The 23,888-nt window shown below is 40.2% G+C and overlaps 1 protein-coding gene across 2 annotated transcripts in view; it reads left to right on the plus strand.

Annotated features, from left to right (window-relative positions):
* LRP1 (LDL receptor related protein 1) overlaps positions 1-23,888 on the plus strand; it is a 441,174-nt gene that overhangs the window by 292,706 nt on the left and 124,580 nt on the right. For both annotated transcript variants that reach the window (XM_089681129.1, XM_089681140.1), the window contains exons 23-25: positions 2,603-2,848; positions 11,584-11,781; positions 19,367-19,571. In XM_089681129.1, coding sequence (XP_089537255.1) covers positions 2,603-2,848; positions 11,584-11,781; positions 19,367-19,571 — 649 coding nt within the window. The remainder of the gene's footprint in view (positions 1-2,602; positions 2,849-11,583; positions 11,782-19,366; positions 19,572-23,888) is intronic.

Below are 23,888 nucleotides of genomic sequence, written 5' to 3' on the forward strand. Positions count from 1 at the left end.
CGGTGACAGATCACGCCACCCTTTTTGACAGGACACCATATGGCACCCAGTCACAAGAAGGAGTGTCCCACCCGGTCGTCAATCTGCTATAGGCCAGGCGGGAAGGTGTTAAATTCCCAAACATTTTAATCCCATTAAAATGTTGGCTTTAGAAAATGGCTCTGATGAGGCAGGCCATAGATGATGCAATTTCCTTTCACTCCATTCAGTCAGCCTTGATGGTGGAATGCTTCCCGCAGAGTTATTGTGTTCTTACAGGGTGAGGAGCCATCCCTGCCAGGAGAACACAGGGATTATTGCTAGGGACTATAGCCACTGGCAACAATTGCATGTAAAAATCTGACATGCTGGTTATACCCAAGTTGATTGATGGATCGACTTGGGTACAACTAGCCTGCCAATGCATGGTTCCAATCTCATCTGGTCCTTGCTGAACTGGCAGAGATTTGAACCATTTATGGCTGATTTAAGCAGTATCTGCATCTAATATAAGGTTTCAGAATAGACCAATTCCCTATAGCTGAGTTGACCTGAATCAGAAAATATATTCTTCCCTATAAACCAGCAAGAGCTTCCTCTGTCCTGCCTTTGGCACTCTATGCAGTCAGCTAACAAAATATAGCGGAGAAGCAAGTTTTATTGAAGAATATCAGTTCCTAGTGTTTATATTTAGTTCTGCCGGTAAATTACCTGTAGAGTTGAAGGTAATATTCAATATATAGTGAATTACTAAACAGTTTTACTCTTGTAAGGAGGAAGGGAGGTTATTTAAACCCTATGCCTTCTGCAGTTAAATCAGATTGGTATCATCACTTGGCATCAGAAGTTGGTGAGTGAGGGCATTCATTCTAGGAATGAAATCTTCATACAGATAGTGTACCCACATAAAAAGATAAGAGATTCAAAGAACATTTTTATCAGTTTGTGGAGGGATGCATCAGTGATTCTCATTAAGTTTTTGTAAGCAAGAAATCCGGAATTAAACTCGTATATATACACTCATCTATATTAACAAGGACCTGATCTGTTGAGGCTTTGCCCAAAATGCCATGCAGAAGGAAAATGACTATTACCAGTTCTGCCTGTGGTCTGCAGCTGATCTTACTGATTACTAACTTACATTGACTTATTCTGCACTGTGTGTCTGCAAATCTTTATTTTTTTTAAGTTCAGATGTTTAAGGATGTTTTTGTAAAACATTGTATATATTGCTCTTTAGTGGAGAATGTATTTGGGAACAATTCCTTCTCAAGATCTTAAAGATTTACACATGCAGTTGCAGAATAGTAACTATTAGATGTGGATCTCCATGCAAAAAGATTGGGTTAATTCTGCCTTCTTGTCATCTGTCTGTTGAGATTGTCACATGATGCATACATTTGGTATTCTTGATTTCCATATGGGAAGAACACAGGTCCCTGTCTTTTTTTCTTTCACATATTGCCTTTGCATAAAGTTATTTAAATAGCTTAATTGCTTGCCTCCAAGCTTGTCAATCATACGCTCCTTCCTGTACTATTAAAACATTCTGTCTATGAAAAGGACAGTCTTCTATGTCTGCATTTCACTGGCCTTGTATGTATATTTTGGATGCATAACATGCCACTTTTGGGATATAAATAATGCATAATAATAAGACATTACCTAAAAGTCCAAATAAAATCATTGCACAGATGTATATAGGTGAATGTAACAATAAGAAAAATACTTTCAACAAAATCACAGCAAAAGAAACAAATGGCTTTCCATTTCTAATCATTTTTATTGAAAGGTGTTTTACAAAAGACAAAGTATAAACAACATTATCAAGTGGCAGCGTTACATTGCCATATCAGATAGCACCATAACCACGTAATGACAAAAAAACAGCAGAACATATATAAGAGATATAAAGCTACCAACTGACACAAGCGCACTTGTCCAACTTTATTACACAAAAAGTGGTGAAAATATAGCACCCAGTTTAAGGCAAAGTGAATATTCTCATGGTCATGGTGCCTATCCTTCCCATTTTAACTGATTCAGATACATTGCATCATGTGCCATAACAATAACATTATCCAATGAAACCATTGAGGTAATGCTGAGTCAACAAATGTTGAGTTCCTATCTGCCGTTTTGTTTAAATCTGTTAATCTCCTTCCAGTTGTGTTCTGTATGCTATTTGTATATTCTCACCATGTTTGCTTGGGGCTTCTGTCAGGTGCCCTGGCGTCCTCACACAAGTGAAAAACATAGTAGTAGGGGATTAGCTTCTTCTAAAACTGTGTGACAGGGAGTGTGGTAGGGATATAAAAGTGCAAGCTCATTTGAGGAACAGGGACTGAGCTGAATGGATCTATAAACTCTATTGGGTGCTTTATGATAAATCAGCACTTTGGTATAAATACCAGAATTAAAATCATTAGGTAGATTCCTTTACTCGGTTTCTGGGTAGTGGGAAGATTAAGAATTTGTAATTATTATTTAACATTTTCTCTCTCTGATTTGTTGTCTTTTACTTGCTAGGAAATATTAATTAAGTAATTTTAATATATATATTTACATGAGCTTTCTTTGTTTCACTTTGCGTGCCTATTGTCTTTTACATTTTCTTGTACAGATCAGTGTTCACTGAACAATGGTGGATGCAGCCACAACTGCACAGTTGCCCCTGGGGAAGGGATTGTATGCTCCTGTCCTCTAGGCATGGAAACCGGTCCTGACAACAAGACCTGCCAGATCCAGAACAATTGCCCTAAACATATTGGTTGCAGCCAGAGGTGTGAGCAGGAGAAGTTTATAGTGAAGTGCTCCTGTTACGATGGCTGGGTTTTAGATCCAGACCATGACACCTGCAAAAGTCTAGGTGAGTACATAACATATACCGTATATATATATGTATGTGTGCAAATGGCTTCAACTGCTGCAAATGTATTTTTCATTCTTACTGTATACTGACCAGTATACTGTATATTCGCCAGCACTGATCATACAATTACTACAATAATACAGTTTTCCAAAGAGTGCATTTCACTGCATTATCCGTTACATTTTGCTTCATGGTGATTCTTATTCTTTTTCAGAATAACCATATTATGGTTTTCAGAGCTTATTTTTTTCTCTGTTTAGGTTTCAAATTATAAAATGCAAGCACCTATAGTAAAGTATTTTAGTTATTTTGCTATTGAAATGGTCCAGATATATACTTTCAAATACAGATTAATTTTGCATTCCTTGAAGATAATTTGGTGAGATTATAGAACTATAGACTTAAATAGCTCAATGTGTGTTTCTTTTAAAATGCATTTGGAAATTGAATCGTGAAGATATATATTTAGGCATCTTCAATAAAATCGTGACATCTGAACCTCTAAGTATGTCATTTGTGTGACAACTACTTATTCCTTCTCTTGCAAAGTCCCATCCATTTCCTCTTTCTTTTGGATGCAGAACTTAATGTATTATTGATTCTGCTGTAGGCTATTCAGGTTTACTCTTCTGAGTATTGTCCCTTTTTCCCATTTTCTTGGTCCGCTGAAGCATGAAAGAAATAAAGAATAAACCAAAAACTTCACTTTCTGTCACCTTCTACACACGGCTCAAGTAGCCACAATAGCTATAAGAAAGTGTAACCTAGACTAAATGGGACTAAGATGGCTTCCTCAAAATGTAGAAAAGGGCAGACTAGTTGAAATGGGATTTTTGTTGTATACTACTTTCCATGTATTTAGGATTAAGGAAATGTAATAATGTTACTATAAGTGATAGAAGCAAAAGTAGTATAGTACATGAATAATAAAGGAGATGACTGGCACCTAGCTAACATTATACCTATCCACAAAATGGGTAGTAGGGAAGAAGCTGGCTACTATAGGCGAATGAATTTAACATCAGTAGAAGCACAATTAATTACTCCTAAAATTAATGATTAGTACATTTAAAAGAGACAACTTGCTGATCCCAGAGCAATATGGCTTTACTGAGGGCAGATAAGATTAGACTAATCAGGTTTTTTTTTTTTTTTTAACTACATCACAAATGTTTTGGATCAAGGTGGGGCAGTGGGTAAAATCTGTCTTGCTTTCATCAAAGCATTTAATATGGTTTCACATACAGATCTCCTTAAACGGTGCATGCACATACAATCAGTAAAGCTGATAGGACTTGATATTTCAATTCCTTTTGTGAGTTAGTACTCCTGGCAAAATTTCTGTGGTGACAGGAAGAGTGGTGGTAAATCATCTGTATCAATAGATGCTCACTTTCCATCTTTGATATTTCTTTGATAAGCATGCAAGAGTAGTAGGAGACAGCTGGTCAGAGTTTGGAGCCTAGATATTCCTAATTTTGAATCACATAATCTCCAGAGGGCTCAATTCCTGGTGTCCCTGATGCACCCTTCTCAGTTTCACACCTTGCTGTCTTATCCAGCCCTGTTGTTGTTTTTGTTATTTTTTCTTTTAATTCATCTTCTATTGCTAATTTTTTCAGCTGCATTTTGAAAAACTTGATTGAAGGGTGTAATAGTGATGCTGGGTGCAATTACTAAAAACAAGTCCTATACATGCACACAATCAACATGCAGTCATGCTGGTACTTTTAATCAGCATTTAAACCATTACATGTTCTACGCATTGTGAAAGACCATCTACCAAATGAATACCTGCCCTGGCACATCATAGCATTCACCCGGTACTCCAAGAAATAACAGAATCTAACTGCAATATTTTTGTACTGTCAAAACCTTCACTTTTATTAACACATGACACACAGGAGGATATAACTTATAGTCATTACAGTCTGCATAATAACACACACCAATAATAATGTGAGCATTACAGCTTGAAATAGACACATCATTTGACACAGCATAAATATAATACATTACCAAAGCTATGTGGAAGCTGGGAGGAACAAATCCCAACGGAACCAAACTGCTCAGGGGGTCACAGAGAAGCCATAGGCGCGACCAGTCGGTGAGCCCATATAGCCTTGGTAAAAATCCCAGCATCAGAGCTCTGATCAGATCAGATCTGATCAGAGATCAGGTCCTCTGGCCACTAGGGGAGCTTCTGCTGGTCTTGCCCGGACCACCACCTTATAAACCCTTTTTCTGGAAGCGGTCCAATAGTGGGAGGCACCAAACCCACCACAGGAGGGGCTAGCATAAGGGTTCCGCGAGGATAACAGTCATGTTCAACCACCATAGTCATTATCTGAAAAGTTACACTTTTGCTTATCTACCCTAAAACCTCTTTTCATCTCCCCAAGACTTAAGGATTTTTAACTTAGATGTCCTTAAACAGGTTTTTAGCTCCTAATGTGAGGTGGTTACTAGATGTCATAAACACGGTTCATTCCATAAACAAGTTTTTTATCTTGCTTTCAGCAGAATATCTTGTGACTCTGTTCCTTTGGCTAAAGAAATGACATCAAGTCACTTTTCATGCCCCTGGCATCTGGGCGACAATGCTTTATTGTAAAAATTACCCAAGAAACAAAGGGCCCAAGGCCAACACATTTCATAGGCATTACAAAGGGATATACATTAACTGAGAGTTTGGTGGGCAAGGTGTAATATAATGCTGATATTCATGGAGGTTTTTGTAACGTGGAACAAAAAAGCAGTGGAAAGTGCAGTTTAACATTTCTGAATGCAAAATAATGCACTTAGATAAAAACAGCCCTATTACAATCCTCTGACAGAGTACAATATTGGGGGATACACTGTTGACCAGAGCTACAGGAGAAAAATATTTGGAGGTGCTGATTTCAGATGATTGCAAAATGAGCAAACAAGCTTGGCATTGGAGAAAGAGAATAGAATTCTAAAGTGCATCGCTACAGGGGTCACCAGCAGGAGGAAGTTAAACCTGATTCACCTATATAGAATATTTGTTAGGTTTCATGTAGAAAACAATGTCTAGTTCTGGGGACCTCACTATCACGGAGACATTGATAAGTTAATGTCCATATTCAGAGTTAAAGACCATATTCAGAGAGTAGTGGTTAATGATTCATACTCTGAATGGTCTACGATTATCAGTGGTATACCCCAAGGTTCAATGTTGGGACCCTTACTTTTTAATATGTTTATAAATAATATAGGGTCTGGAATTAAAAGTACCATTTCAGTCTTTGCAGATGACACCAAGCTGTGCAGTCGAATAACATCCTTAGAGGATGTCTCTGACTTACAAGCTGACCTCAATACACTGTTTAATTGAGCAAATATGAGGTTTAACCAAAGCGTTTTCCAAAGTGAGCAAAATCCTTTCTTGTATGGAGAGGTATAGACTCTATAGAGAGATATCATTTTGCCCCTGTACAAATCATCATTTGGAATATGTATTTCTGTTTTGGGCACCCATTCACAAAAAGTATATCGGGGAACTGGAGAAAGTGCAGAGAAGGGGAACAAAACTGATACGAGGCATGGAGGAGATCAGCTATGAGGAAAGATTACAGGAACTGAATTTCCTCTGTCTTGAGAAGAGGAGATTAAGGGGGGATATGATCAACATGTATAAATACATAGGTGGTACATATAATGAACTTGAAGTAGAGTTACTCACTTTAAAGTCATCACAGAGGACAAGGGGGCACTTTTTATGTCTGGAGGAAAATAGATTTAATCTCCAAATATGGAAAAGCTTCTTCACAGTAAGAGCTGTGAAAATGTGGCATAGACTCCCTCAAGAAGAGGTTCTGCTCAGCCTAGTAGATTGTTTTAAAAATAGCCGTGGAATCTTCCTAAATGTACATAATATAACTGGATACTAATATTTATAAGTAAAGCTGATCCAGGGAATATCTGATTGCCTCTTGGGGGATCAGGAAGGGATTTTTTTCCCCTGCTGTAGAAAATAGTTTCATGCTTTATTGGGGTTTTTAGTCTGGATCAATTGTGGGTATAGTATTGTGTACATAAGATTTGTATTTTTTTTTCCTTTTATTGGTTGAACTAGATGGACTTGTACCTTTTTTTAAACCGCTTATCTATGTAAGATAGTACACGTTCAGAGATAGGAAATAAAACAGAGAAAGGTCTAAGGAATAAAACATATCAGGAAAGGCTGCAGTAAATTCATATGCACAGGTTTGAGAAAAGAAGGGAAAGGGTTGACAAGTCTGAAACCTTTACATACTTTAAAGCTGTGAATAAAGTTCAGGAGGGCAGTATTTTTAATATTAAAAACATACTTTCAGCAGAGATAGTAGGGTTTGATTTACCAAAGGCAAATGGGCTGTGCACTTTGAACAGGAAACTTGTATTATTCAATGGAATTATCCGGAATGGAATGGAATTATTATATTAGAGCAAAATTAATGTAGTGAAATTTCCCTTCGCAAAGAGTACCCAATCACATGCAAGGCAGATGAAGTTATACTTTTACTTACACATGATTTGATGATCAAAGTCAGCATAGGTTCACCTCATTCACCAAGCTTTAAGGTAACTTTTCTTGCAAAGAGCAACTTTCTTTGCAAAGTGAATAACCTATTTGTCTTTAGTAAATCAATCCCAGTCAAGTCAATCAATAGTAAGTAAATTTAAGCATGCTTTGGATAAACCTAGTCCCAAATCTCTACAAAAAAGTAAAAAAATGAATAAACTTGATAAACCACTTGGTCTTCTTCTACCTTAATTATTTTGTGTTTCTATGAAATACATTTACATTGTCCTTGTTAAATATACTGTAAAGGCAAAAGTCTAGTTTGCCTCACTGTAAAAGTTAAATATGTTTTGTATTATCTCAAAATAAATTCCACCATTTTTTTTTTTTTTTGCTTTTTATCTTCTTTCATGTTACAATTACACGTTGGCATATGAAGTAACTCTTTGGCTTGGGTCTGCAATGTTTACACATTTATTGAATTGGGAAGTTTAGCATTATTGCACTGAGGATGGTAAATCCAAGGAGTTGTTTTCATAGACATTGGCTCAAAGTACAAAACAATCTACTGCAGCTGTTCATTTAATGTGTTGGTGACCTTTTTAGACAGCCAAACTTTCCAGTTTCGTGGGCTTCTACTTTGGAATTTTCACCAACAGAGGGTAAACAAACCCAACCCTGGTTCATATTTTTGTCGTTTCTCATCATGCTATAGCTCTGTGTTGCCAATACATTTTCCAGAGCAGCAATGACCCAATTTGAAGCTGTACTACAGTTTCTATACATGGGGGAATTTGTTTATCCCATGACCTGGGAGCACTGGTACTATCCAAATGAGTTCAGTGTGCTCCAGACGTGTGCCAAAGGAAACAGTGACACAGCCATTCATCCAGTTCTTGTCGTCCTCAGAGAGGCGCAGTCAGCATATTAACAGGCCCTTATAATAGCCCCATTGTGCTGAGGAATGGATGCCAAGATCAGGGTTTTCAAAAGATGTGCAAAGCACTTTTTCTCTTTTTTTTTTGCATTCAAACAGTCCGTGCCTGTATAACCCTTTCATCATCTCAGTTGTACCATCTACTAAAGCTTAAAGCCATACCTTAATCTACATATTTGGTAAAGTCCTCATACCCCTCTATTCATGTCTTCTGTTCATGTGCCTTGCGAAAGAGAGTTACGGAAGATGCAATCTGCCCAGCTCGAGCCATTATTGTATTGAAACTATTGCTTTTGGAAGGTGATTAAGCATCTGGAATTCTCTCTTGCTTTTTCAAAGCACTGCGGCGATCTATGAATGCCAATATGTATGTTTTCTGACTTAATTCCTTCTCCACTTCAACATAGCTTAGATATTTTCCATAGAACTCAGAACTCAGCTGGCCTTACTTTAGTGCAGCCGATGACCATCATGTTTTGATTCAGCAGCACGAAATTATGTGATCATTAAATCTAATTTACATTCGCTTGCTTGAAGTACTGGTGCTTTGTTTAACATAGGGGTTCTTATGTCAGACTGTAACTACTCAATACTGCTGGAAGTAAGCATAAGCTGTTGCTGTAATGTCCAAGATAACTTGGTGAAGTTCCAGCAATTTTTTGTATACCTTTTAACTTTGACAATCTTATTTTTCTTTTAAAATGAGTAGGTGCTTGTTCTGTGAACAGTTGTACAAAGTTTGAAAATAAGCTATTGTCTTACAATATTAAGAATTGCTTCATATAAAGGAGGCAGTTTCAAACATTTCTCATAAGATATCAAGCTATTTAAACATATTTACTAAAATTTCTTAAAGTGTGTATCTTTCATTTTATATTGCTCTTCGCACTGGGGTGATTAACCCTCTTTTATTGTCCTTGATTATGTTACTGGACAGAAAGTGCTGAAAAATCTAAATAGTGACATGGGCACTAGAACCCAATGGGGACATTTGGGCAATTTCCCACTCTATGCAAAACAGGTTAAAAAAGCTTTGGTTTTTAGATACTGTATGTTAAACACCCAGATTTAATTTAAAGTGGTGTTAAGCCCAAATACAAGCCAGCAATATATTGCAGTCTACCTTAGATGTGGTGTCTGCATTAAATTTATTCTTTTTTTTCTCCTTTATTTCACTATGGCAGCATTGTCCATATTGGCGCAGTGTAGTGTTACACTAGCAGATTTAGATGGACTTGGCTAACAGAAGCTGAACACCAACTAACACTTTTTAAGCAGCAACAGTTTGTTCCTTTTGTGATAAAGGTTTTACATAAATGAATGAAAGCTGATCTATGTAAGCACACTTTGCAGTGTTCAACAGTTTATACAAATCCTCTAACGCCCTGTTCACATCTGAGTGACTCAGAATATAAGGCAGAATCGTGTGATTTTGCCCATAATTCCGCACCTCGCTAAAATTGTGGCAAAGTGCACTATGCACAGATGGGTGACATTCATTCTAAATTGCACCCTAAATGTGACAAAAAACAGGTGTTTTGTAATGGGACAAACTGTTAGCAGAGCTGAAGGCAGTCCATTCAATTGAATAGTGTCCCTCCAAAAACACTGGAGAAAGGTGTGAAAGGGCTTAACTGCTACTTTGTCTGGACAGTTTGATCTGTTAAAGGAAGTTGAAAAATAAAACACCCTGGCTGGATCACTTGCTGAAAATAAAGGAAAAAAGCTTAAAAAACTAAAGCGGCCACCACATCTAAGATTTGGTGATCTGCGATTTAAAATATTTTTATTTGGGGATTTAGTATTGCTTTCATTTACTTATATTTAGATATAAATTAAACACCAACTCTAATGTTTCTGATCTCAGAACTAGTTTGAGTGTTATCCTCCCTGGCGGTATTCCTGAGTGTAGCTCGAGGTAGAGTTTTAGTACCAAAAGCGGTAACCTCGAGCTACACTCTGGCTTACCATGCAGCGTTGCATAAGGACTCCCTGCAGAGCTTACCTTGTCCTTCGCTCCCACGATGCGTCCCCTGCAGCGTCCCCGGCCATCTCCTCCGGCCGATGTCGGCATCCGGCTTCCGTGTTCCGGTCCCTGTGACGTTGGGACGTACGGCGGCAAATTTGAAATTTTTTTTTAAACATTTCATTTTTTTTAAAAAATGATTATTACATAGTAAAACTTTGCTGTTTCAAAACATTTCACATACATTTTGTCCCTACTGCTTTGTCCTGTCCCCTGCCTGTATTTTGACTGTTCTTTCTGCCTGGAAACTTAGAAAAGTCCATGGCGTCCAAAAAGCGGCTCTTTATGTCAAAAGCGGTTTTAGACCAGCTAGAAAACAGCGATAGTAAATCAGAACCACTTGCAGTATTGAGTGATGATTCGTGGGGAAATTCGGCATCAGACACTGAAAACGATTCTGCGACTTTGCTCAGCGATGTGCGAACTTGGCGCTATATTTCAAATTTCAGTGTTTTTGGTTTGATTATATTATTTAATTAAATTTATTATTTTTTATGATTATTTATTAAATTATAATTTATGATTTCGTGTTTCAAGTTTTATCATGTCCGGAATGTTTACTAGACTCTTGTTCGGACAGATTTCAGTGAGTTATTCCTAAATTACAGGCCTACAATAAAAAAAAATACATATTTCCATGCAAAAAAATGGTACCGCTTTCAGCACCAAAAATCTGAAATAATCATACCGCTAGGGAGGTTAAACCAACTGATAGTTTTGGGGAACTTATGTAGTAGAGTTTGCACATCGACCAAAACAATTACAAAGGGGCCTAAGACTTTGCTTAGGTATAAGACAGTAGGTAGGTTAATTTACTTTGTAAAATGAAGAATATATCAGGGATGGGAAAAAAAACACCAGGTGTAATGGTAGGGAGAATTCCCACCATTGAAATCCCTCCCTGTAGAAATCCAGGAGGTACTTAGCTAATGAGAATCCATATATAACTGAAATATCGCTGTATTGAGCCTTTGGAAGAAAATGCTGAGAGGCAATAATAGATGGTTTCATAATTTTGTTGCACATTATTCCAGAGTTAACTAATCTATCACCATTGAAAAGTACCTGAAATAGTACCTGAACCATATTAATCAACAAATATACATTTTAAAAAAATGATCACAGTTTATAAGAGCTTTGGTACTTCCTTCTTGTTTTATAAGGCTCAGTCCTGCCATTGTGGAGTAGCATATGTAAAAAGGAATGTTATTTTTTTATCTTCTTCTTCTTCTATATTTTAGATCCCTTTAAACCTTTCATCATATTTTCAAACCGCCATGAAATCCGCCGAATAGATTTAAATAAAGGTGATTACAGTGTTCTTGTACCAGGACTAAGGAACACAATTGCTTTGGATTTCCACTTGAACCAGAGCACCCTCTACTGGACAGATGTGGTTGAGGACAAAATATATCGGGGGAAGCTGTCTGAAAGTGGAGGTAAGTGTGATATAGCTTACTGACATCATAATGCAGTTTATAGCATTTTGTACGCCAAAGTATCTAGGGGCATTTCACTAACCAGAGAGCAAAGTAAACAATCCACTTTCACTAAAATGTATAAAATATATGCACTTGTTACTCAAGCCATTGTGGGTACTTGATGCTATTAAATAATAATTTTCTGTGGTAGCCTGCATTCAGAAATAAGTAATTTTGCTTTTTGCAGAATGGAGGCATTCTGTACACTTTTTGTTGCCCCAAAAAATGCCATTTTGCTCAATTGGCTGATTTTTCTTTTTAGCGGGTTTTCTGCTGGGATGAGCATTTTATTATAGCAGACAGACTCCACTCTTATCACTTGGGAAATAGAAAGTGATGGGTATGCAATTGTCAGTTTCAGCAAAACATCAAGTTGAAAATAAGTAATGCCAAGAAATGTGTTATATCTAAAGCAAAATCTCCAAAAGATTAAAGGAAAGGATCAAGTGCTACATGTTGTTACAGATCTGGGTTTTCATTATTTACGGGGCTATAATTCTAATATGTTAATGTTCTGTGAAATATAACTGGCAAACCCTGATGCTGGCCATGTGCATTCATTTAAATACTGATGGAAGGTGATTTGCTAAAACTGGAGAGTGAAAAATCTGGTGCAGCTCTGCATGGTAGCCAATCAGCTTCTAACTTCAGCTTATTCAGTTACGCTTTTAAAAGAAAAAAAAAACCCTGGAAGCGGATTGGTTTCTATGCACAGCTGCACTAGATTTTGCACTCTCCAGTTTTAGTAAATCAACCCCATGGTGTTTAACTCTTCTTGGTTTCAAGTGACCGAGTTATTAAAATACCCGTGGAAATGCATCAAAACCCACTTAGTTGCAGTTCAAAGGCATATTTTTTTTAACAAATTTCCAGTGGACTGGTCACTTGAAACATATGGAGGCATTCTATGTTCAAGTTTCACTTGATTTGATACAGAATTCCAAAATGTTTTCCGTGTAGGAAAAAAATCACACAACTAGAGAATGGCAAAGTGGAACTCCATTCTCAGTGCCTTAGCCTTGACTTCTAATATACATATTGTATGCATACTATCTTTATTTAGCGTATAGCAGAGTCTCCAACCGGGCTGTATTAGGTAAAATTGGGGGGTTACACATAGGAGGACTGTTTAAAAGTTACTCAGCAGTGATAATTAAGCATCAGAGTCTATTACCACAATTCAGCACTGCTTAGAGTGTTGTCTGGTCCGGACTGCACATCATGATCTGCCTAATGATACCCTTCCTAGCTGGAAAACATTCATCATGATACCAGAGTTAATTAGCATTCAGAGCTTGCTGTTAATGCTAATTATAGTCTGATGGCAATTACAAGGAGGAGGGTACAGGGAAAACAAAATGCTAATTCTTCCTTAGCCCTGTACAAGTAGGTCTACTGCAGAGTTCACTTATGTTGTGTTTTTATTTTCCTACAAAGCACTTGGGAAAGGTATATGACTAGGTAGTTAGACTGTAGGTGACTTCCATGTTTTTTACTGAAAACTATCTTTGTCAAGGTTGGAAAATGAGGCAGCAGGAAAGGTGACGAGTGAAGGTTGGAGAATGAGGTGGCAGGAAAGGTGACCTAGAACAGAGTTGAACATTGATGTTTAGAGAGAACTATTGCTTTGCAGCCACCAGTGATTTGGCAGCTGTTATGAGACTGCCTCTGTAAAATAGCAATTGGAAAGTTCAAATACAATGGTGTAAAACAAAACTTTATTTGGCTTTGGTGTGGTTTCAGGGGCCTTAATATGGAGTTCTGAAGGCCTTGCCCTAATTTTAGCATCTATTATTGTAATAAGATAATGGAATTCAGCTTAAGAGCCACTTCACACCACAATATACAGGTGAAACTCGAAAAATTAGAATATCGTGCAAAAGTTCATTTATTTCAGTAATGCAACTTAAAAGGTGAGACTAATATATGAGATGGACTCATTACATCCAAAGCGAGATAGTTCAAGCCATGCTTTGTCATAATTGTGATGATTATGGCTTACCCTGGCCATACATTATACAATTTTCTTGAGATTTTTGGTTTAGATTTACCAAAAACCATATAATGGGAGGTAAAAACTAACAACACTTGTATACCAATTAGGCAGGGCCTTGCACTACTTAGTTGAAGGTAAATCTAAAGGAAATTGGGCAGAAATTGTATAGTGTATGGCCAGCCTTACAGCTCATGAAAACCCCAAATCCACAATCTCAGAAAATTAGAATATTGTGAAAAGGTGCAATATTCTCGGCTCAAAGTGTCCCACTCTAATCAGCTAATTAAGCCATAACACCTGCAAAGGGTTCCTGAGCCTTTAAATCAGCGGTTCTCAACCTGGGGGTCGCATGACCATTTCACAGGGGTCGCCTAAGACCATCGGAAAACACATATTTCCGATGGTCTTAGGAACCGAGACACCGCTCCTGTCTCAGGCGATCTGTGGGCGGGATGATATGCTGCCCCTGTAACCTGGCCACACCTCCGGGATCACTCAACAGCTCCGCCTCCTCGCGGCTGATTGGCCACCGGAACTGTAGCTCAGGAGAGGCACACAGGCGGCCAATCACCGGCGAGGAGGTGGAGCTTGGAGAGGAGGAGCCGAGCGGCAGCGCGAGGAGATCAAAGAAGATCGAGGGAGCTGCAGGAGCGAGTGAAGAGAGAGGCCAGAGAAGGAAGACAGCTGACAGGTAAGTGCAAATTTTGCTGCTGCAGCCAGGTATGCAGGCTGTAGATGGGAGAGGGAGAGAGCGAGCCCAGGCTGGAGCAGGAGTCAGCAAGGTAAGTATCATTGGTGTCAGTGGGAGGGATAGTGCCCCATCATTTGTGTCACTAATACCAACGATGGGGCACTATTCCTCCCCCCACTGACACCAACGATGGGGCACTATTCCTCCTCCCACTGACACCAACGATGGAGCACTATTCCTCCCCCCACTGACACCAACGATGGGGCACTATTCCTCCCCCCACTGACACCAACGATGGGGCACTATTCCTCCCCCCACTGACACCAACGATGGGGCACTATTCCTCCCCCCACTGACACCAACGATGGGGCACTATTCCTCCCCCCACTGACACCAACGATGGGGCACTATTCCCCCCACTGACACCAATGATGGGGCACTATTCCTCCCACTGATACCAATGATGGGGCACTATTCCCCCCACTGACACCAACGATGGGACACTATTCCCCCCACTGACACCAATGATGGGGCACTATTCCTCCCACTGACACCAATGATGGGGCACTATTCCTCCCACTGATACCAATGATTGTACACTATTCCTCCCACTGATACCAATGATGGGACACTATTCCTCCCACTGACACCAATGATGGGGCACTATTCCTCCCACTGATACCAATGATTGTACACTATTCCTCCCACTGATACCAATGATTGTACACTATTCCTCCCGCTGACACCAATGATGGGGCACTATTCCTCCCACTGATACCAATGATGGGGCACTATTCCTCCCACTGATACCAATGATGGGGCACTATTCCTCCCACTGACACCAATGATGTGGCTCTATTCCTCCCGCTGACACCAACGATGGGACACTATTCCTTCACTGACACCAATGATGGGGCTCTATTCCTCCCACTGACACCAATGATGGGGCTCTATTCCTCCCGCTGACACCAATGATGGGGCCCTATTCCTCCCACTGACACCAATGATGGGACACTATTCCTCCCACTGACGCCAATGATGGGGCACTATTCCTCCCACTGACACCAATGATGGGGCACTATTCCTCCCACTGATACCAATGATGGGGCACTATTCCTCCCACTGATACCAATGATGGGACACTATTCCTCCCACTGATACCAATGATGGGGCACTATTCCTCCCACTGATACCAATGATGGGGCACTATTCCTCCCACTGATACCAATGATGGGGCACTATTCCCCCCACTGACACCAACGATGGGACACTATTCCCCCACTGACACCAACGATGGGGCACTATTCCTCCCACTGATACCAATGATGGGACACTATTCCTCCCACTGATACCAATGATGGGGCACTATTCCTCCCACTGATACCAATGATGGGGCACTATTCCTCCCACTGATACCAATGATGGGGCACTATTCCCCCCACTGACACCAACGATGGGACACTATTCCCCCCACTGACACCAATGATGGGACACTATTCCTCCCACTGACACCAATGATGGGGCACTATTCCTCCCACTGACACCAATGATGGGGCGCTATTCCTCCCACTGATACCAATGATGGGGCGCTATTCCTCCCACTGATACCAATGATGGGGCGCTATTCCTCCCACTGACACCAATGATGGGGCACTATTCCTCCCACTGATACCAATGATGGGGCACTATTCCTCCCACTGATACCAATGATGGGGCACTATTCCTCCCACTGACACCAATGATGGGACACTATTCCTCCCACTAATGCCAATGATGGGGCACTATTCCTCCCACTGATACTAATGATGGGGCACTATTCCTCCCACTGACACCAACGATGGGACACTATTCCTCCCACTGACACCAACGATGGGACACTATTCCTCCCACTGACACCAACGATGGGACACTATTCCTCCCACTGACACCAACGATGGGACACTATTCCTCCCACTGACACCAACGATGGGACACTATTCCTCCCACTGACACCAACGATGGGACACTATTCCTCCCACTGACACCAACGATGGGACACTATTCCTCCCACTGAACCAACGATGGGACACTATTCCTCCCACTGACACCAACGATGGGACACTATTCCTCCCACTGACACCAACGATGGGACACTATTCCTCCCACTGACACCAACGATGGGACACTATTCCTCCCACTGACACCAACGATGGGACACTATTCCTCCCACTGACACCAACGATGGGGCACTATTCCTCCTACTGACACCAACGATGGGGCACTATTCCTCCCACTGACACCAATGATGGGGCACTATTGCTCCCACTGACACCAATGATGGGGCGCTAGTCCTCCCACTGACACCAATGATGGGGCACTATTCCTCCCACTGATACCAATGATGGGGCACTATTCCTCCCACTGACATCAATGATGGGGCACTATTCCTCCCACTGTAGCAATGATGGGGCGCTAGTCCTCCCACTGCAAAATTACAGTTATGAAGTGGCAACGAAAATAATTTTATGGTTGGGGGTCACCACAACATGAGGAACTGTATTAAGGGGTCGCGGCATTAGAAAGGTTGAGAACCACTGCTTTAAATGGTCTCTCAGTCTGGTTTAGTAGGAATCACAATGATGGGAAAGACTACTGACCTAACAGTTGTGCAGAAAACCATCATTGACACCCTCCATAAGGAGGGAAAGCCTCAAAAGGTAATTGCAAAAGAAGTTGGATGTTCCCAAAGTGCTGTATCAAAGCACATTAATAGAATGTTATGTGGAAGGGAAAATTGTGGAATAAAAAGGTGCACAAGCAGCAGGGATGACCGCAGCCTGGAGAGGATTGTCAGGAAAAGGCCATTTAAAAGTGTTGGGGACTTTCACAAGGAGTGGACTGAGGCTGGAGTCAGTGCATCAAGAGCCACCACACAGAGACGGATCCTGGACATGGGCTTCAAATGTCGTATTCCTCTTGTCAAGCCGCTCCTGAACAACAAACAACGTCAGAAGCGTCTTACCTGGGCTAAAGAAAAACAGACCTGGTCTGTTGCTCAGTGGTCCAAAGTCCTTTTTTCTGATGAGAGCAACTTTTGCATCTCATTTGGAAACCAAGGACCCAGAGTATGAAGGAAGAATGGAGAGGCACACTGCAAGATGCTTGAAGTCCAGTGTGAAGTTTCCACAGTCTGTGTTGATTTTGGGAGCCATGTCATCTGCTGGTGTTGGTCCACTGTGCTTCATCAAGTCCAGGGTCAATGCAGCCATCTACCAGGAGATTTTGGACCACTTCATGCTTCCTTCCACAGACAAGCTTTATGGGGATGCTGACTTCATTTTCCAGCAGGACTTGGCACCTGCCCACACTGCCAAAAGCACCAAAACCTGGTTCAATGACCGGGGGATTACTGTGCTTGATTGGCCAGCAAACTCGCCTGACCTGAACCCCATAGAGAATCTATGGGGCATTGCCAAGAGAAAGATGAGAGACATGAGACCGAACAATGCAGAAGAGCTGAAGGCCGCTATTGAAGCATCCTGGTCTTCCATAACACCTCAGCAGTGCCACAGGCTAATAGCTTCCATGCCACGCATTGCTGCAAAAGGGGCCCAAACCAAGTACTGAGTACATATGCATTCTTATGCTTTTCAGAGGTCCGATATTGTTCTATGTACAATCCTTGTTTTATTGATTGCATGTAATATTCTAATTTTCTGAGATTGTGGATTTGGGGTTTTCATGAGCTGTAAGCCATAATCATCACAATTATGACAAATCACAGCTTGAACTATCTTGCTTTGCATGTAATGAGTCTATCTCATATATTAGTTTCACCTTTTAAGTTGCATTACTGAAATAAATGAACTTTTTCACGTTATTAATTTTGCCACATTACAGATTTGTTCCATACAGAAAAAGTGTAACATGTTCTGCTTTTGCTAACTGAACTAGAACACACTGCACTGGTGTGAACTAGGACCATTGGAATACATGGAAAACTCTGTGCATGCTTTTTTTTTTTTTTAAATCAGAAGTATTATTTTTTAGTGTTTAAGGCGTACAAAGGACAGTACATATAACCAAATACAAAACAGAAAGGTACATCCATTAATAAAAATAACAAAAATTAGAAAATTTGCAGTGTTACCAGCCACCCAATAAACAAATAGAAACAAAAAATTAGTGACATTATGCAGCAGAGTCCTACACGAATCCCACGCATAGGGCAGCAGAGGTTCCTCTTTAGCATTAAAACCGTATAGAATAGAGTATACAGATCTCCCTACATAGTGATCTAAGTAAACCTGGGCAGATTGTAAAAAGGCAGCAGGCATAATACATCATGAAAGGGTAGTTACAGCAACCTATGTATTATCAAATCAAGTGGGGCAAGACCCAGAATGGCCAGGCATGCTTCCCAAAGTTTCTCAAATTTACCTGGGCACCCATAATGTTTGTAAATTAAACGATCATATCATAAAATGGTTTCCATATTCTGTCTCCAATATTCCATAGTTTGGGGAATTTCCGACTTCCAATGCACAAGAATGGTCTTGCGTGCCTGAAACAGGGCCTTAGAAAGGGCATCTAGTAGAAATGTATCTTGGGTAACATTATCTAAAATTCCCAAAAGGCATTGTTTAGGGTCTGGAGTTAGGGTACTTTGAAACACTAAATTTAGAGTGTTGAATTCTGTGCATGCATTTTTGATGCAGATTATAGATGCACTGGACTGCATCTAGTGTGAACAAACCCTTAATAAAGAATTGCATTGATAGACCACTTAGTGGAGCTCCTCTTTAAATGATCATGTTATATTGTAGCAGTTCTATGTGCATCATTATGTACCATCTGCTAATGTTTTGCTTTTGTAGCGCTTACCAGTTTTGAAGTCATTATCCAGTATGGCCTTGCAACTCCTGAGGGTCTGGCTGTGGATTGGATTGCTGGGAATATTTACTGGGTAGAGAGTAATCTGGACCAGATTGAAGTGGCCAAGCTAAATGGTACTATGAGAACAACTCTCTTGGCTGGAGACATTGAACATCCTCGCGCCATTGCTTTGGATCCTCGAAATGGGTTTGTATTTGTAAAGGTTCTTTTTTTGTACAATCGTAATAAATGGAAAAGATGACTTGCACAGTCAGACATGCACATTTACACCTGAGTTATAATTTAATTTTAAGTCACAAACCTAATTGTAAAGCTGTTTACTGAACATGTTTTATTGATACAATATTAGTTTGTGTTTGAATTTTTTCTCTGACATTTCATTGCTTTTATCATGCAGACAGTTTAGATACAGATAGTGTTTACTGGCGGTTTTTTAAATTGTGTTGCTAGAAAAGATATTTTTTAAGTATGCATTCTATATTACCCATAACATGCCTCAAGTAATACTTCTGAAAACATCATAGGGTGCAATCCTCCTTAGAGCGTAGGAAAAGTCAGTATCAGAGGAAGGACTATAACAGCGAAGATTAGGAAATCCTCATACACTCACCCTTTGTTGCCCTGTTCTTTATTCTACAGTCAACTTGATACATTACACCAGCGCATTGCATAGTGCTGCAGTAGGAACAATTACTGTTTTACTTACTTGGATGGTCTGTGTAACTGTGAACTACTTACTTCCAGTCTCTTGGTTAGGAATACTGGAGGATATATTTTCAAGACTCCTTTTGTACTTGTACCAGGCTGTGTTGGTGGTAGGATAATGTCTGACAACTTGAGTAAATGAGGATTGTTTTATGAGCACAAAAAGGATCTGCTATACAAAGTAAGGTGTGCATAATTCATGCAGAGACTAATGATGAAAGGGATATATGCTTATATAAAAATAGATATGGAAATGGGCCATGTTTTAAAGGCCAACTCCAGGAAACCTAAACATTTTCCTTGCAGTGTGCCTGTGCCTGCATTGCATGGGTTAATTGCTTGGTTAGTGTAGGGGAGAGTAAAATTGCCTTTACTTTCCTGGTCCTCTGCTCCCCACATTCCAGCAGTGGACTGTCCCTCAGTGTCAGCAAGTCCAGAACAGGGCTATGGACTCTGCATTGCTCTTGATGACATCAGGATCTTGACTGCTGGAGCAAAGGGGGAGAAAATGCTGTGGGGCCAGTCTAGCAGCATGGAGTATCAGATAAGTAAATGTACTTTGACATGTTCCCTAGACCTAAACGAGCAATTAATCCTGTGGGAGCAGCCTTTCTACAAAGGTTAAGTTCTTACAAACTGTAGCAAAAAATATATATATTTACCACTTTAATTGTAATTTAAATGGTTTTAAAAAAAATTTTTTGGCACCTACGTACTTTTTATTTTATTTGTTTGCAATAAATGGATTTCTTTATCATCCATTGATGGACACAAGAACTTATAAACCTTCGGATACAATTGGACACTGGCAGCAAAAAACTTTGGACCAATTTAGGATTACCCAATCCCTGTTTTTTTGGCAGTGTCCTAGGAGGGATGGATCTTTTTTTTTTTTTTTACAGCTCTGCTGTGTTAAGACTTGACTTTTCTTTTGTAACATCTTTTTTTTTTTTCCTTTTTTTTCTTCAATTAATACTCTTTCCTACATCTTTACTGGAACTTTGACTCTTCGCCCTTAGCATGGCATTCAAGGTACCACATTTGGAACCCACTTGACTGGACATGCAGGGATTGCATGGAAATTATATTCAATCACTGGGTTCCTCATAGGGCTCTTTCCAGATTTTGGGAATATGCTAAAAGTTATCTAAAAGTTTTAGGTCCAGAGCTGTTGACATTTCCTTAGTGCTTGCCCTCTCTGAAGACTCACTTAGTGAGTAGGTTGTTCAGACTGAGCATTGGGAGCTACAACAGTTATTTGCTGGGTGCCCTTATTCCCATTGTTCTTCCATGGAGGGGGTTAACCTTGTGGGACTGATTGCTTAGGTCATCCACTGAGTGGAGTGTCACGCACGCTCCACACTCTGTTCTGCCATACATCATTGAGTGAGTATCTCTCCATTGCTTCTCCTGCTTGAAAAATGCCATGCTGTTCTTTGGTCTTCAGTCTGTTCCTGCTGCCCACCTACCATGACTGTGGTAAGCTTGGGGCATCTTCCCTCACCTTTGACAGCTGTTCTGGGTTTAGTGAGTACCTGAGATCATGCCTCTTACAATCAGTGGTCCCAGCATGTCTGAATCTAGATATGGGAGTTTTACTGTATCTGATGTCCCCAGCTCACATGCTACTAATGGCTCCAAGGCTGCTTGCAGCGCATCTTCTGATGGTGTAGATGTCTGCAGCCTGGTATCCTGTTATCCTTTGATCTTAGAGTCTGTTGTGTGCTCAGATTCTTCTTAGAATTCATAAGGTGTGGCAGGGCCCTCTCTCCTTTCAGCTGAGGTTTTTGCCATTGTGATGCCAGATTTTATGAGCCTAGTAATTTGATGACTGTGATTGCAGAGGGCACAAACATGCTTTCATGCCCTCTCCTGCATATTCTCTACCTGATTTGCCCACTGACAAGCTGAGCATGCTGTCAGTGCAGGGTACATGGTTGTCAAAGAAAATGAATCTCCCCAACAACATCCTGGAACTTTGGGCTGTTTGGTTGTTTCTGCAGTGTTGGACCATTATAATGAAGGGTAAACAGATCCAGATTCAGTCAGACAGTTCCACAGCGCTGGCATACCTCAATGATCAAGGAGCAAGCCAGATGTCTTGACATGACAAGAGAGGTAGATCTGATCCTGCCCTGGGCAGAACTTCCAGCCTTGTCAGCTGTGTACAATCCAGGCGTAGACAATTATCAGGCAGCTTTCCTCAGCCCTCAGTGCCTGGACCCCGGGGAGTGGTTCCTACACTTGGAGATGTTCCAGGCCATATCCCAGGTGGGACAAGTCAGATGTTTACCTTTTGGCCTCCCAGGTTTAATGAAAAACTGAACAGATTTGTCTCCAGGTACAGGTACCTCCAGCTGAACCAGTGGATGCTCTGGTAGTTCAGTGGGTTCAATATATCCTGATCTACACGTTTCTTCTCTAAACCCTCTTCCCCTTCTCCTTCAAAGGTCAAGCTGGATGGCATACTGATTACCTTGTATTCACTAAGGTGAAATGTGGTTCTCCAACCTAGTAAGACTCATGGCAGACGCTCTATGAGCTCTACCAGATCATCTGTATCTTCTGATCTGCCATCCCACTTCACATTTGCTGACTTTAATGGCATTACTGTTGAAACTCAGATTGTGAGGAACAAGGACATCTCTGATTCTGTGATTCCAAAGATACTAACAGCTTGATGTGAGTCTAGGGGCTTCACCCCAGACCGTATGGCATAAATTCTCTTCTTCCTTCAGCTGGGTCTGGTCTCTGCCTTTTATATTCTGTTTCAGAGACCGATGGCATCTTGGGCTTAGTTCAGACCTGTGTGGGCTTTGTTCTGAGTAGAGGGCAGTGCTGTGTGCTTAAATGGTGTAGAATTGAAAATAAGATAAACTTTATAAGGGACAAATGGCATATAATGTATACTTAGTATGCTCTGTAATTCACCAATTACATGATTACAGCTTCTCTAAATTAATACCTACCATCACTACAGTTAAGGATGTAAAAGTTTAATGTTCATGCCAAGGTCATGTATTGGTTAATAGGTGCTTATTCACTATGCTTACTGATTGTAAACACAAATCCAGTAAAAGACTGAATGATGCCAAAATTCAAGTTTCTTTTGTTTAAATGTTCATTTACGGAAACTAATTGCAAAATGCAGTCTTAATTTTGCAATGCTCAACAGATTTAGGAAAGCACAACATGTTTTTCTGTTTTATTTGGATGGATCTCAGAACAACCTTGGTTTTACAGTTTTAGTTTAGTCATTAGAATTATACATAATACTGGCATATCTGACATGTTTTCAATGGCCCACTCCAAAAATAAGCTTTATGAACTTCAAAGTGTCACTAAAGGCATTTGTTTCATTTTGGTCAGAGTAAAGGAGGGTTATAACTCCTGTCAGTTTGATTGCCATCTTTATCCCTTTGCAGAGATTTTCCTTCGCCTCCTGTCGCAAACAGTGAGAGGAAACTCCTCCAAAGTGAGGGAATCTTACGGTGTTACCAGAACTAATGTCACCATTAGAAAATTTATTCTAAATTCCTGGTCTGATGTTATCTCAAAATTTCACTTTCGATGATTATGGTAAACAGGACAAATAAAGTGAATTCCTCCCTAACAGAGGCACAGACAACAAAGCCTGACAAGAGTTCTAATCCCTCTCCACTCTATTCAAGGTCTTAAAAAATGATTTTTTTAAATGATATTGCTGATCAGTCCAATGGGAGTTTCTTGCAACTGTTACAAATTCAATTGAAACAGATTTTAGCTGGTTCCAATACAGACACTAGGCTCAGTTCACAA

Source organism: Staurois parvus, unplaced genomic scaffold, assembly GCF_062004578.1.
Source record: "Staurois parvus isolate SC_StPar_1 unplaced genomic scaffold, SC_StPar_1.0 ptg000017l, whole genome shotgun sequence".
Classification (NCBI taxonomy): domain Eukaryota; kingdom Metazoa; phylum Chordata; class Amphibia; order Anura; family Ranidae; genus Staurois; species Staurois parvus.